This window comes from Tyto alba, unplaced genomic scaffold, assembly GCF_018691265.1.
Source record: "Tyto alba isolate M040663 unplaced genomic scaffold, T.alba_DEE_v4.0 Super-Scaffold_18, whole genome shotgun sequence".
In the NCBI taxonomy this organism is placed as follows: domain Eukaryota; kingdom Metazoa; phylum Chordata; class Aves; order Strigiformes; family Tytonidae; genus Tyto; species Tyto alba.
Genome location: NW_024881280.1, coordinates 16,480,222 through 16,495,108, shown reverse-complemented (window position 1 = coordinate 16,495,108; position 14,887 = coordinate 16,480,222). Strand labels below are relative to the sequence as shown.

Genomic DNA, 14,887 nt, shown 5'->3' with positions numbered 1-14,887 from the left:
ATCTGGGTACCATGCACAAACAAGAGCTCCTGGAAGTTCTTGAGGAAATGGACTAAGGTGTAGTATCTAAATTTTATACTTGGCTGATGCACAGTATAATTTTGTTTAGGTACCTTATCTACAAGCCATAGAAATTACAGCACAGCCCACAACCAATACGGTTTCTTTTACATACCAGGACTTGAACCTGAAACTAATTGCACTAAGGTGATCTAGCCAGAGGTTCACTGAGACAATGAACCCAACTTACAGCTTGCTGCTACCAAAAGGGAGAGGTCTTGCTCCCTCTTGCCCTCTCTGGAATTCATCCTACCTTTCAATGAGAATATTTAACTCTGAAGAAGAAAATTATTCACATGTACTGCTGGCTTTGTGTTCCATCAATACTGACCCTCAGAGAAATAGAAAAAATGCCAGAGATGGGGGACAGCAAGCAGCAGGAAAAGCAGCTGAGATGCAGGAAAGGGGACAGATTCTGCTATTAAAAAAAAAAAAATAAAAAATAAATCAATATACTGTCTATCACTGAGTAAACTGAAGGACAGGAGTAAAACAGCTGCACTGAACAGTCTGGGGTCAAAACAAAGCACATGTAGGGTAAAGCATGCCAGAAGCTGCAGTGTTTTCTAGGTTGTACTTTTAAGAACTGTTTGAAGAGAGGCAAAAACATAAAAGCAGTCACACACATACTGTTAAGAAAGAACTACTGTCTGAAGGATTTAAATAAACATGTAGCTTGCATCCATCAGAAAAATCAGTCTTAAACAAATATAAAACATAACAACTGCAGTATTCAGAGCCACATGAGAATGAAAAAGTTATTTTCAACAACTTTGTAACTCACCTGGCAGAAAAGATGACCTTCCTTCTCTCTTTTAGCAAGACTGGACAGGTAACAGTGAACAACAAGGTGGGAGTCATCCAACACTGTATTAAACCAGCGTCGTGTGGGAAGCAAAGCCTGTGGTAAACAACATCATGTTAAGGTAAGCAATTCTTCAAAATGTATATAATCTTGTTTTCTCCTAATTTGCCATTTCAAGAAGGCATATCAAGATAGATTTCTGCACAGTTATTTACATATCTAATACCCTAACAGAAGTTCTCCTATTAAAGCAACATTTATGTATGCCAAGACAGTGTTTTTATGCAGGTAGGCTGCTATGAACACAGCCCTTTATTATGACTGGGAGCACAGCACAAACTTGCCATTAATGAGATCGCATACTGCCAGTAATAAAAGTAAATTAAATAAAGCAATTGCTCTACTACTAAAGTGTCTACATAATGACTGTGCTACAAAAGACATGCCAAACTGCTGCAACGTTGTTTTAAATGTTTGATACTAGTTTCATTCATTTTAAGCTTGTCTTTCTCAAGACTGCAAACTGCGTGTGTTCTAAATATGATATGGTATCTTCTATTCTTTGTAAGATACATTTAAGAATTTTTCAAATCTTAATTAAAACCCTGTAAAAGCTTCTTGTAAACAATATGGAGATAATTTCTTCTCAGTGTAAATAGCTTAAGCACCTATATGTAGCAACTGTTCAACACCATACAGTAGTACACCTCAACAATTCAAGAGAAAAATTAGTTATCTATGGAATCAGACAGAATTTAGAAGTCAAAAAGTATTAACTTGGCATTTAGAACTAAGATGAAGAAAATAAAATAATCTGTAGTAGAAAGTGTTAGTTGTCTTGCACATAATTACAAAAAAAAAAAACAAACTCAGAAACTGTAAGAATTTTCCATTAAGTCATTCCCTTCAAATTATCAAATCAGAAAGTTTTGATGGCAGTCTATACATTGTAATATGAAACAGACATATGCTGAAAAAGGCTTTGACATAGGTAAGAAAGCCCAGTACATGCAACCAAGGTAAAGAGACTTGGCATTTACAGCTAATTTCTCATTTGCTTGTTCTAGTCACTGTCTGAATTCTAACCTTCCTATAATACCTAGTGAGAACCAACATTAAATGTACTGCCTCTAAGCATTTTGGCTAACAGCCAGACTTAAGTTTAACTTCAAATATGTATTCTCTCTTATGAGAGTATATTATATCTGTTAAACAAGCAGCTCCAATTTAAAGAATTCATTCTATTGCAACTACAAGCACAGGCTACTTAAGTGATTTAGCATAGGACAGTTAGCTTTTATGAGATCAAGATCAATCCATTTTAAAGTTCCTTGTGCTTACTGTTCCAGAAAGCTCTGTCTTTCTTCAGAATGTCTTCTAAATATGAAGTTATTTTAAATAAATTGCTACTCATGTGAGAAATTGTAAATTAATATCTTTTATTTTTAATTCTGGTACTGTGAAGCTTAAAAATGTTCCACTTTCTCAGTACCTGCTGAAAAACTTCAGAAAAACCTCACTTCGTCTCCTACTATTCTGTAACAAATCTACATCACCAGAACTGCTACTTCCAAATAATGAATTCTAGTCAAATAGAAATAGTTTGCATTTCAGAACTAGTAATGCTTTCTTGGATTATCCCATCAACACAAAAGATACTTTAAGTGACCTATTATGCATTGGGAAGAATACTTCTGGGTTATTCCTAGCAGATTAAAAGCATCACATTTTCATCAATTGCCAGAATTAGTACCACTCCTCCAATTAATAGTCGTCTTCACTGAGCAATTTAGGATCCTAGCTTTTTGTAACAGTTCATCTGGTTTATAAACATTACTAGTCAGTTTCCAGTGTGGATATACTGCTACAACTTCCTATTCACAGATGGAAAACCACTGCTAAGCAACCATACGCACAGGTGTGACACAGTTACCTGCTAACTGCAATACAACTGTAATAATGACTTTACACATTTAGAACCTGTAAAAATACACCTGAAAACGGGTTGAAACAACTGAGTAACTTACCTCAAGATCTAGCATGAGTTCAATAAATCTCTCACAATAGTGAACTTTGTCCATAGAAATAGGACCTAGATAGAAAAAAAAAAAATTTGCAATTGATTCACACCAGAATATATTTGTACTTGAACTATTTTTTTTAAAATGTAGTAAATGCTACTAATATACCAGTATTAGCTTGTAACAAGATTTAAAAAGTAGCACATCCTTCTCTTTCTGAAACAATTCTTTCTTTCATTGCAAACCAGAAAATTTTTGTATGCAAGGAAGTAATAGAACCAGAGTTTCAGGAGTGATTTTTATCCACTCTGAAAACAACAACCAATGTGACATACAAAAATGCACACTTTCACAAGATACCATTGGCTGCTAAGCTTCTTAAGAACTGGGTACTCAAAAATACCTATTTAAAACCTGCAATCAGGGTGTGTACAAAAGGCCTTGCCAATATTCAATGGTACTCAGTGGTGACTACTAAGGAGCCTTTAGAATCACGTCACAACACTAAGTCTGCTTTAATGAATATCTATTTCCTAAAGCATCCAAAGAACTGTTAATGTAAATCTTCCTAAAACACGTCTTGTGTAACTGGGAAAACAGAGGGAATAGGTATCTTTTTGGAGGAAGTCACAATACACAGAATTTCCCCTTACAGCGCAGTTAAACTTTTAGCAGGCTTCAGCTCTTAACAGCAGAAGCAGAACTCCAACAAGTTATTTCATCCAAATTGTCCTGTGCTTAGAGCACAATAAGTCTTTTTTGTCAAGAGGCTAACACCTTCCTGTACAAACACTTTTCCTTTCTAAATCAGGCAAGCATATAATTTTGCTTGTCACTATGACTTATAAATCACGAGCAGCCAAATCCTACAGAGTTTTACTTCACTTAGGCTTTTGTTCTTACCGTAACTCAGCAGTACTGACAGAATAGAGCCTTATGATATGCATTTATACCACCTGTTTAACAACGCATCTAAGTATGTATGAAATGCTTTAATGATGTAAGAAGGCTGGACGCACACAATAAAGAATATCAGTACCCAGAAATATTCATTTTATTAAGTTCATACTGAACAGAAGAAGAGGTTTAAAGTAGCTTTCTGCTATTTCATTTTTAAACCATATACAGATTCAATTACTAATTTTGACACAAAACCCATGCAGACAGGCATGGATCTCACCAAAACCCCATCCAGATAAGGTCTCCAACCTCAGGTTGGTATCCTAAGGAGTAGTTACTTCAACTACAGAAAATAATTTAAAACAGATTACCAGATAACAAAGTAACATAAAAACCACAGTTACCTGAGACAGGTATTGATTCTAGCACAGAAATGAATTTCTGAATGAGCTGTGAAAGAAATCTTCTCTCCTGATATGCTCTAAAATCAGACAGGACAGAAGCATTAATATTCCTTAAATGCAGACTAGAAGTATATCACATCTTTCACTAATACAAAGTTAGCCGGTTGCTTTGAAACACACCTAAACTGTTTAAGATAACTCTTCTCTCTGCACTCAGACAGATCAGCAGAGCCTACGTTTTTAGGCACAGAACTGATTAACAACCCATGCTTCCACTGAGTCAAAGAGAAGTATGTCACCACCTACACCTTACCACATTGCAACACAAAAGTATTGGAACATTTAACTTTGGCGAGATAGACACAAATTTATTCAAATACTTGCATAAGCTATTTGCTAAAGGTCATGAAAAAAAAATACAAGTAACTACATGAATATTCTCTTATGGCTTTCATCCTATAGCTCTAAGATTTGGTATCACAAATTCAACGATCAAATAAAATATTAAGTTCCATAACAGTACTTTACATAAGAACTATTAGAAAACAAAACAGTTTCCAGGAGACCACATATGATCAATCCTTATCTGCCATCTTCACAGTTTTTTAAAAAAACACATTTTTTTATTTGAAGCAATTTATTTTAACTGAAACACAATGAATGCATTAAGGGCTTTGGATTTAACGGGAAAACAGGTTTCTGTAACATACCGCATTCTGGTCTCCTCATCCATTTTCTCATCGTTTTTCTTAATTAGATTCCAGAATTTTCTTAGTTTTGGTGTCTTTTTCAGCTCTTGTTCCAGTCGTTTCTGAAATGTTAAAATGTTATTCAGTCACCAAGAATCCTTGTTTTCATGAGACATAAAAACATGATCCAGTCGTCTTATTAAAAAAGAAAAAAAATAGCTATTTATTTCAGTTCGTTATATATCGCAGACTAATCTCAGTAAGTATTGCTGTAAAAGAATGTAATACTACTACAGAGAGTCTAGCCATGCCTATATGTCAGCTCCATTCCTTAGTCCCTGCAATCTCACAGCCTTGTCTATAAATTAAGATTGAGGAGGCTATAAGCAACAAAGCTTAATTTTATTAAAAATCACAGAATTAATTAATAATTACAATTACATGGAAATTAGCAACAAACCAGAAAGAAAATTTTACCAAATACACAAAAATATAATTCCATAGCAGTGCATGCAGTTTTAAATATTAGACTTCCATAACAGCATTCCATAAAAATTCTCTTTACAGGACTTGGATAATGCCCAGAAGACTGCCTTGCCACTTTACAGTGTTATGCTTACAGGTTGTAGAGCCATCCACATCGGTAAGGAAATGAGCTGCTGCACCTGACCTCTGATCAAATCCACTTCCTGTTAGAAAGTTACAGACAGAAAACACTTTTTTAAGATTCTTATGCTTTCTGGCATGCTGTCTTATAAAAATACATCAATGTACCTTACCATCAGACAAAAAAATATGTTGTTGTATTAGATTTCGCAATTTCCTAACAGGAAATTGTACCATGGCCCTACCCAGTAACACTTAAAACTGTTGACAACTTTCACATAGCAGGTTCTTCTCATTGATCCTGTCAGTTATTAATACTTCAGCAAGGGCCCCATCCTTGCAAATATTTTTGGCATAGAAGTTGAGAACTCCTGTTCCTTCTTCATTCATTTCTTTTTCTTGAACTGATCTTTACTTGTTTTTACTCTATTCTTTTTCTCCTGAAGTCCTTCATTGTTTCTCCCACTTCATCTACACCCTTCTCACTACCTGAAATAACTAATTTTCTCTACAGTTCATGTAATTTCAACTGTTGTTTCACATGTTCTTCAACTTTACCTGTTATCTGCATTCACAAAGTTTTCTTTCTTTCCTAAACTACTGAAAAACTTCCATTAACATCTCTAAATATGTTTTCATGGACAAATACTCCATTCTCAGCATTGTGAAACCTCACACTTCAGTGCTCCTTACTTAAAACACTACTGTGACTATCCTGTTCTGCATTTCACAATGCAGGGGCAGTTTCTAATAGCAGTATGCTTTTATAAGCACTATTTTACTGGCTTCCATATCATGTTGTATGAGAAACATGCAGTGCAAGCAGGACTCCATACAGTCACTACCAAGGCCTCCTTTAAAATGAAGATCCATTGTTCCATAGCCACTACAGAAAAATACTACCTCAATAAACTATATACATAAGGTTCAGGATGATTACTGGCTCCCATTCTCTAATTCCTAATCAAATAATACACTTTCTAAATTGCTCTGTTCAAGAGACACAATTTTGTTCTTTACTTGTGCAAACCCTGATTTTGAGTGATCCATCCTGTGTGTGATGTAAGTAAAGGAAAGGTCCAGTAGCAACAGAGGTAACAGTAGTTTCATACAACAGATAATTGTAAATTATTCTCCACACTTGCTACTTAGGATTTATAACTGTGTTTTTACTATAGATTGAGAACACAACTTGGTCCAATGCTTTCTTAAAACTAACTCAGGAGAAGTGCAGATAGAAATTATATAAACCTGGTTTCAGAAGGGAAAAAATACTGTCTTTCTCAACAGTTAATGGAAATAATTTTGTGCAATTTCCCAGCCAAACTAAAAAGAGCACAGCAGTAAGTAATCTGCTTTTAAGTGTAAAGCACTTTTTCAAATGTAAATACCTATTTTTTTAACCACCATTTTAAATATAAGCCTGAATATATGCTTTTAAATTGCAGCAAGTGCCAATCCTCCAATTTCAAGTCTCTTCTATGACCTTGTGTCATAGAAAAACAAATATGATGAGAAAGAAAAAGCAAGAGTCAAAAAGAGGAGCAAAAGCCCTCTGGTACCATCATCTTCCCTAAATGGGAATTTTGCTTCATCTGACTCATAAGAAGAAATTGCTTAAACCAAACTGCTATTAATATAGAACAGCACAAACACACTTGGAAGTATTACAGTTACTTTTAACATACCAAACTATTGAAGCAGTGATCAAGGAAAAGCAGCAGGACTGTCTGTTCATGCAGGGAGTATTCACTGTCATTTTCAACCAGCGATGCTTCCAGTATGCATTTGAAAAAGAAGGGAAAGTGTTCTGGCTTTTTTTTGAATGTCTAAGAATAGAAGAGGAAGTTGATTTTGAATCAGGCTGATACAAGTCATTTCAATATTCATTCACATAATATAGCTTAAGTTCTCTAAATCCATTTACATCTATAAAAGGAAGGATTAGTTTTTCTCTTTCATTTATTCTGACCAAGCAGCAAAAGCAAAACAGGCTAATGATACCCTCCTGACCAGGGATCCTCACACTATGGGAATGATCTTAGTGCAGTTACTGCCTTCTGCATAATCTAATACAGGTGATGCACAAGACAAACTGAACAAGAAGCACAAGTGGAGTGAATTGTGTCGTGGGAATGTTCAGCTGGTGATCACACAGAATTACTGTAAAATGACACATGCTAGAAGAGAATTGGTAAATTATGGCCAAAACAACAGCAGCTGTTTAGTGATCTGCAAGAAGCAAGCAGGTAAAAACCACCAGAGATTAATTACAGTTGTGGAACTCCCATTTAGCTACCTCAGCAGGAAAAAGATAAGGCAAATAATTGTTGAGATAAAATGATTTCTTTGCAAGGGCAGCCATGTACCAAATATCAAATTTAACAAAGCTGCTTGGAAAGTAACACGCACCCATCATTTTGTATCTAGTACATATGCCAGAACAAAAAAAGACACAGACATCATATGAGAAAGTTATTAATCCTTGGTGCTTTGCAAGCACTGAAGTAATAGCACTACTATCAGAGTAAGTGTGCTTCTGAAATAATGCTAGCACAGAATTTCTAACTAGGCTCATGCTGAGATGGCCTGTGAGAAATTGGCTGTTTGTAGAAACACTAAATAATTTCTAAACCTATTATTACAAAAAAACAGTATACACAAAACAGAACAAGGTAATATCTTAGTATAAAATTTCATGCAAGAAAACTACAAAACCGTATTCATGGATTTTAAGCAAGATACTACTGGATAATATGCTAGACATCCAGTGGTGCCTTCCTGTATCCACAGACATAAAAATTCTTTTTTTTTTTTCTTTCAATATCAGAGCAAGAACTTTTCCACAAATGTCCGACTTCCGTCAATTGTCAAAAAAGCAGATGCTGATGATGATGTAAAAGCATCACATAGCAGAAAAATGGACTCACACCAGAAGGAATCGGGTGATTTTTCATCCATCCATTGCTTTCTCCAAAAAGAATACACTTTAAAACACCATATGAGACATTCCAGCTGAGGTACCATTTACTTATAGCACTACAAGCTTTGCTACCTTCTGTCAGTATAAGTGAGCACAGCGCAAAAGCTGCAACTTGCAGATCAAAGCCAATTCTAGCTGTAATTGAAATTGGTTACCTCCCACGCAGGGACATTCTCTCTGAACTTCTCATTCACCATACAGCAGATTGACATTAAATATGCCTTACTGGACACCTCTGGAGAATAATTCATCCATAGGTAATTTTCAAGGTACTGGCTGTGAAGAGAGAAAGAATATTTCATTAGTTGCTGCCACCCACATAATCTGTCACTCATTTAAAAGAGCAGTTATCCACAGGGGTTTTTTCCCCCCCTTCTCCTTAAAGCCATATTTATAGTTCTTGAGTAGTTCCTGAAGTTAGCTCTCATCTAGGTCACTGCAACAAAACTTGTTAGACTCAGTAACTGCTACAAGAGACAGACAAATTTCCTATCAGGAAGACACATTCACCAGAGAGTTTTCAAATGTAACAAGTAGCCACAGCTCAATACAAAGTCGTAATATAAATTCATGTTGATTTTTCCAAAAGGAAAACAAAAAAAACCCTTCACTTGTCTGAAGAATGTCATGTGCATTCTTTTGAATATCACATGCACATCTCCTAGCAAAGATGCAAATGACAACTACTTTATAACAGTATTTGTATTGTTAAATGCCCTTTCTTGTAAAAAAAATAGGAATCATCTACAGAGATTGTATGCTTCTAAAGGAAATTAAAATATTACATTACTGTGCAACTAAAATAAAGCATTGAATATTGGGGAATAATTAAGTGTTTTCAAGAAAGTAAAAAAAAAATACTGGACACTGGAAAAGCACAGCTTCCCAGCAATCAGCATTTCTTCTTCATTACTATGGCACATTTCTTACAGAAGAAACTCTCAGAGAGGCCGTTTGGGCAAACAACTGTCTCCCTCCTTTAACTTCCTCTTGAAGCTATGCAGGACAGTTACTCCCAAAGAGGCAATCCCTAAATTCATCACTCTAGACAGTGCACTTGCACCTTGTGCTACTTCAACAACTGCTACCAGAAAGTAGAAAGTCTTCTTTCTTCCTAAATAAGCTCCTCATCTACATTCCTTCCTCTCAGTGCCTGCTCTGACATTCATTTGGCCCCTCATGAGCCAACTCAGTTTTACCTATTTACTTTTTTGAACAGCTTACTTTTCTGATGTCTTAGTGTAAGTTACATCAATAGTTTTAGATAAGACAAGTACCAGAGATGGTGGTGAAAAAGCAGTGAGAGCTTGTATGTAAGCAGGAGCAAAAGTCTCAGTGATGGTCAGAGACAGGGATTTACACTTTCTGGGAGCTCAGCCAGAACACAACTTCAGATGAAGCTGAGACAACTTCATAAGCACATACAAGATGAAATACATACTGTTTCCCAAAAGCTTGGATCTGTCAACAGGATGGGGAACCCCCCCCCCAAGAAAAAATCCACAGAACTCCATACATCATTTCATCCAGAAATTCCAAGAAACTTCAATATGTTTCAGTAAAAATACTATTATACTCCCAAGTGAGGACAAATGTACATGAGTAAGAATGAAAGACAGAAAAGTCTCCTGTGTATGAAGACAGGAGAGCTTGATGGACAGATGTGGGGGTTGGGGAAAGAAAAGAGAGAAAACTATTGAAGAAGACAAATGGCAGTAGATGGGGCTAAAGACCAGAAAGTACTGAAGTTACATTACAGGCTGATAACATTAAGAATGTTCACAGAAAGGATAAAAACCTCTAACTCCCTGGTATTGCTGGCATATAAACTCCAGAAGTCATGCTACCAGCATGCCATCTGTCAAACCCCAAACCACAGCTTGTATTTTCTCTTCCGCATTTTCTAATAAAGAAGTGGGAAACAGAGGAAAGTTTGTTCTACTTTTCTAGTTAGTGATACTACTTATGCATTTCAGCCTTTTGAAACAAAGAATCTATTTCAACCAAAAACTGACTCATTCTATCTGCTCATAAGATTTGAAAGATAAAAGAGCCAAACAGAGCATTTAATATTGTGGTTTAAAATATGTAAATATTGCAAATATTTATTTTACATCATTTTAGACTTGCTTAATAAGTTCTTCCAGCAAAGTCTGAAGTAGCTGTAAGAATATTCTGAACAGATTTCCATTTCTTTTCAAGTGAAAAACATGTTAGTGATGCTGCTGCAGCATAGTTCATTTTTACCCTCACAGTAAGAGACTTAATCCAAAAACTTGCTCTTCCTCTTGACTTTGACAAGTTTTGATTTAAGGCTTAATCACACATTTAAATTACAGACCCAAGTTTTTCACCTATTTCACTCATACTCTTTTCTTCGGTGCTTCACTTACACTAGAAATTCAGAATCATAAACCAAGATACTCTGATATGTTACTTATGCTTATGAAATTATTTCCTCTTTAAATTAAGTTCTCCTTGATTAATTTTCCTAGGTAAGCAATTCAAGGCTTTAGTAAGTAGAAACAAACGAGCATACTATCTTCAAACTGACTTACTGCCCTGCATTTTCTTCTCATCTTTACAGGTTCCTACAAAGAAATAATTTAAAATTTCACTCCAGTTAACTTACCTGAATTCAAGAAGCATTATCTTTCTAATAGCGAACCTAAAAAGGAAAAAGTAATCAATTAACACAGGAAAGAAAATCTCCCATACAGATCTTAGCTGCATGGAAAACAGCTATATTTTCTCTTACTTTGTTAAATACCAAAGCCTGGAGAAACATCTAGGAATTATTTCTGCCTCCCCACTTCCATGCAAGAGCAACTACTTGAATGCAGAAGCAACTGCTGTAACACTGTGGAAGCTAAAGTTCATGCAGGTTCATTAAGCAAATTCCCATTAAAAAAAACAATCCATCTAGATCTTTTAAATATGAAGACATTGCTTCCTGTAGCCTTGAAGACATAAATTGCTAGAAGCTGAGGGTGTCCTCTGGAAAACGAACTATGTATTTAATCAGGTCGTAATGGTATCTCTTCTTAGTGACTGGAAATAGAAGCTTGCTCTGACCCTGTATGGTAATTCTTAGATTACTTTCCTAAAGGAATCATAAAGAGAATTCTCTCCAGGTCTCAAAACTTCCCCTGAAAAGCTCCAAACAGCCACCAGTTACAATTGTTTTCTGTACACACAGCTGTAGAATGCAGTTTATCTTCAATTCTTTGTCTCCTGCATCTAACATTACAATACACTGAAATGAGACTTGCCCTTTATAAACCTGCTAACAATAATTAGGGAAAGAGCAAAAAGCTAGAGGAAGCACACTCATCAACTGGTATTTTTCTTTACATACCTTTGTGACAAAAGAAGGGACCAGACTTCTATGACCACTACAGCAAAAACAACGTAACAGGTTGCGAGACCAAGGAACCAAACGATATTATGTCCATTTAAGGATTAGGACTTCACGAATGTTCTTTTTGCCACATTCAGACTTTGAAATACCATAATGATTGACTCAAATGCACTTGAGTCATCTTCATCTGCTTTCAACACGTTAATGGATTTTAAAATATTCTATGAAACATTAGAAACCATTTCAATGCCAATAATGTTAAAATGCTTGTCTGTAAGTGAAAGTAACTGGTGTACTTACTTTGACCTGACAATTTCTTTTATGTATACATCTTCAATAACCTACGGGGAAAAAAATATTTCAAAAAACTGGTTAAGAACTTTAAATACTTCATAAAGCGATTAAAAACACATTAAGACATCTTATGAACTCAAAGTTACTCTCAATTAGTTACTCTCTGCCTGCTGCTATTTGATTGAAAACGTCGTAACAATTATCTCAGCTCTGAAGAGTCCAAAAGTTTCAAAGACACACACTCCTACAAAGAAGGTCAATTAACTTTGGGGAAAGGACAACGATAGAGAATTGACAGGACTTTCATTCAAGTTATTCTGACTGAACAACCTACAATTCACTGAGATTTTTATACAAAAAAATCAAACAGCTTTGCAAACTTTTTTATTGTTAATCTTTGGCTTACCGTTGAATTTGAAGAACGGTCTTCAACAGTAATCTGCTGTCTCTGTTTCTTTTAACTGACATTTAACCAAATCCAGACACTTTTACCTAGTTTTTCCAATAGAAATGAAAGAATCTGCACTATCTGTTGCAATAGGCACACTTTGACATCACACAACATGGAGATGTGATGCAGCTGCTTACATGCATCCTAGTTCTAGCAATCACAGACAAATACTATCACAAATTCTACAAAGACAGCAAGTAAACTAGGCCTGGAAAATGAGATTTAGCCAAATACCCACAAAGGAGAGAAACCTCACATTTAAGAACACGGCAGTACAGAAAACCAACACAAAACCAAACACATCATGCCAAATTTTAAACACTCAAAACACACATAACCCAAACAGCACTAACATCGTCTGATCAAAACTCTCTCATGAAGCTTTTAGAGAGACTTATTCAGTTCAACTGCATCTTTCATCCTCCTTCGATTTCTAAGAGTAGACCCTCCTCAAACATCTTTTAACATCAAAGGAGGTGCTAAAAATATTTTACTCTCGTGAGTTCTTGGCCAAAATAAACTGAACAGATAGCATACAAAAGAACTGCACTGCTATAGCACACCTTCACAACTGAACCTACATTTAAGAACTACAAATACATAACAAATTACAGTGTGTTAAGCAACTATTGACCTTTCAAGCAGTTTCCTATACTCTTATATAAAATAAGGACCATTTGAGTTTGGCACATCAGAAAAGGGTTGATTCTCATTCTTTTACACCCCAACACAATTCCAGTAGAAGTATTTACCTTTGAATCAAAAGGCAATTTCTTCTTCACATGTGGAGCCCAGTATTTATTTGCTAACTGTATGGTGGGAAAAAAAAAAAAGGTTAAGTATATACATTTGCAGTTGTAATGTGACAATAACTCTAGAACACCTGCCATCCTCAAACTTTACTTCACTAGTATCTTGCTTAATTTCAGCTTACAGTAACTACAGGTAACAAAATGGTTTTCTAACAGCAATACTTTTCAACTGTTCAAGGTTTTGTACCTTTTCCAACAGAGGTGTCATTCTCTGCAAAAATTTCAGCTGCACAGACTGCTATATAACAAATCCCTCAGAAATATACCACGATCTTTCAGGGGCTGCAAACCCCGGACTGCAAATGATTACACTCCCATGAAGGAATTTCACAAAGAACTACGGGCTATATAGAAAGGTCTAATATTTTAAGGCTATTTGCTGCAGCCATCACTTCACCAGAACTCCTAAGCTACGGTGGCAAGAGCTTCCTAACCCACTGTATTCAACCTTCTTTAAGTTGTAAACAAGAAAGCAACATTTCCAGCACCAAAAAAAAAAAAAAAAAAAAAAAAAAAAAAAAACCAAACCCACAAAAAAAACAAGAACGCTTGTACAAAATCACTTAAAATGCTCGGTTACAAGAAGCCACCAGCAACTTTTCAGGCATTAAAACAAACCTCACTTATTTGGCAGTGCTGCTCTTGTACATCTCTCTAGCCTAGAAAGGCGGGGGGCACATCCCCCTTCCCGTGTAACAAGGGCGTTAATCCTCTCCACACTTACGACAAAACTAGACGCTTCCCCTCGCACCCGCGGCCCGCACGGATTATTTAAGCACCGAGGCGCCCTCACTGCCGGGACGGCCTCTCCGGCGGCGGGAGATTAGACAGACAGACAGACAGATAGATAGATAGATAGATTAATAGAGGCGGCCCCGGCCCCAGCGGCCCCACCTGCGTCACGTACTCCGCGTTGATCTGAGACACGGTGGGCGCCACGATCTTCTTCGGCGGAGCCGCGGACGCCGCCGGCGCCGCCATGGCGAGGCCGGCCCGAGCCGCTCGGCACTGCTGTCGCTGTCGCTGTCCCGGCCCCGGCCCCGGCCCCTTGCCGCCGCCCCCGGCCCGTGCCCGGCCCAGCGCCGCCGCCGCGCCGCCCGAGCGGAAGCGGCCTCCCCGCGAGGAGCAGCGGAGGGCGGAGCGCTTCCGGGGCGAGGGGCGCTGGAGCGGCGGCTGCGCCCCCTGCCGGAACGCCGGTGCCACGCTCCGCCGGGCGGGGCCAGGCCCGGGGCCGCCTGCTAGGCCCGGGCGCCCCCGGGGGCGCAGCGGCTGCTCGCGGGGCCTGCGGAAGCCCGAAGGCTGAGGGAAACGAAGAGGGAGGATGTTAACGCACCAGGTTGCTTCTGCGCTTCCCCTTCAAACGCTCTGTAAATCCGCTGAGGATGACTCCTCCTATTGTATTTATCGTTTAAGAACAAAGGTTTGTGTCCCCTGAACGTGGGGAAGACCGACCGTTTTCAGCAGCAAGCGAACGCCACCGGGACCGGGATTGGAGCACAGC

General features: G+C 37.4%; 1 protein-coding gene across 1 annotated transcript in view; it reads right to left on the bottom strand.

Annotated features, from left to right (window-relative positions):
• AQR (aquarius intron-binding spliceosomal factor) overlaps nucleotides 1–14,466 on the bottom strand; it is a 55,174-nt gene extending 40,708 nt beyond the window's left edge. Inside the window, exons 1-11 of the mRNA XM_042790636.1 lie at nucleotides 14,281–14,466; nucleotides 13,327–13,383; nucleotides 12,130–12,170; nucleotides 11,101–11,136; nucleotides 8,624–8,744; nucleotides 7,174–7,314; nucleotides 5,500–5,568; nucleotides 4,901–5,001; nucleotides 4,191–4,267; nucleotides 2,893–2,957; nucleotides 845–961 (exon numbers count right to left, since the gene is read on the bottom strand). Of these exons, the coding sequence (XP_042646570.1) occupies nucleotides 845–961; nucleotides 2,893–2,957; nucleotides 4,191–4,267; nucleotides 4,901–5,001; nucleotides 5,500–5,568; nucleotides 7,174–7,314; nucleotides 8,624–8,744; nucleotides 11,101–11,136; nucleotides 12,130–12,170; nucleotides 13,327–13,383; nucleotides 14,281–14,367 (912 nt within the window). The 5' untranslated portion in view covers nucleotides 14,368–14,466. The remainder of the gene's footprint in view (nucleotides 1–844; nucleotides 962–2,892; nucleotides 2,958–4,190; nucleotides 4,268–4,900; nucleotides 5,002–5,499; nucleotides 5,569–7,173; nucleotides 7,315–8,623; nucleotides 8,745–11,100; nucleotides 11,137–12,129; nucleotides 12,171–13,326; nucleotides 13,384–14,280) is intronic.
• Between the last annotated feature and the right edge of the window lie 421 nt (nucleotides 14,467–14,887).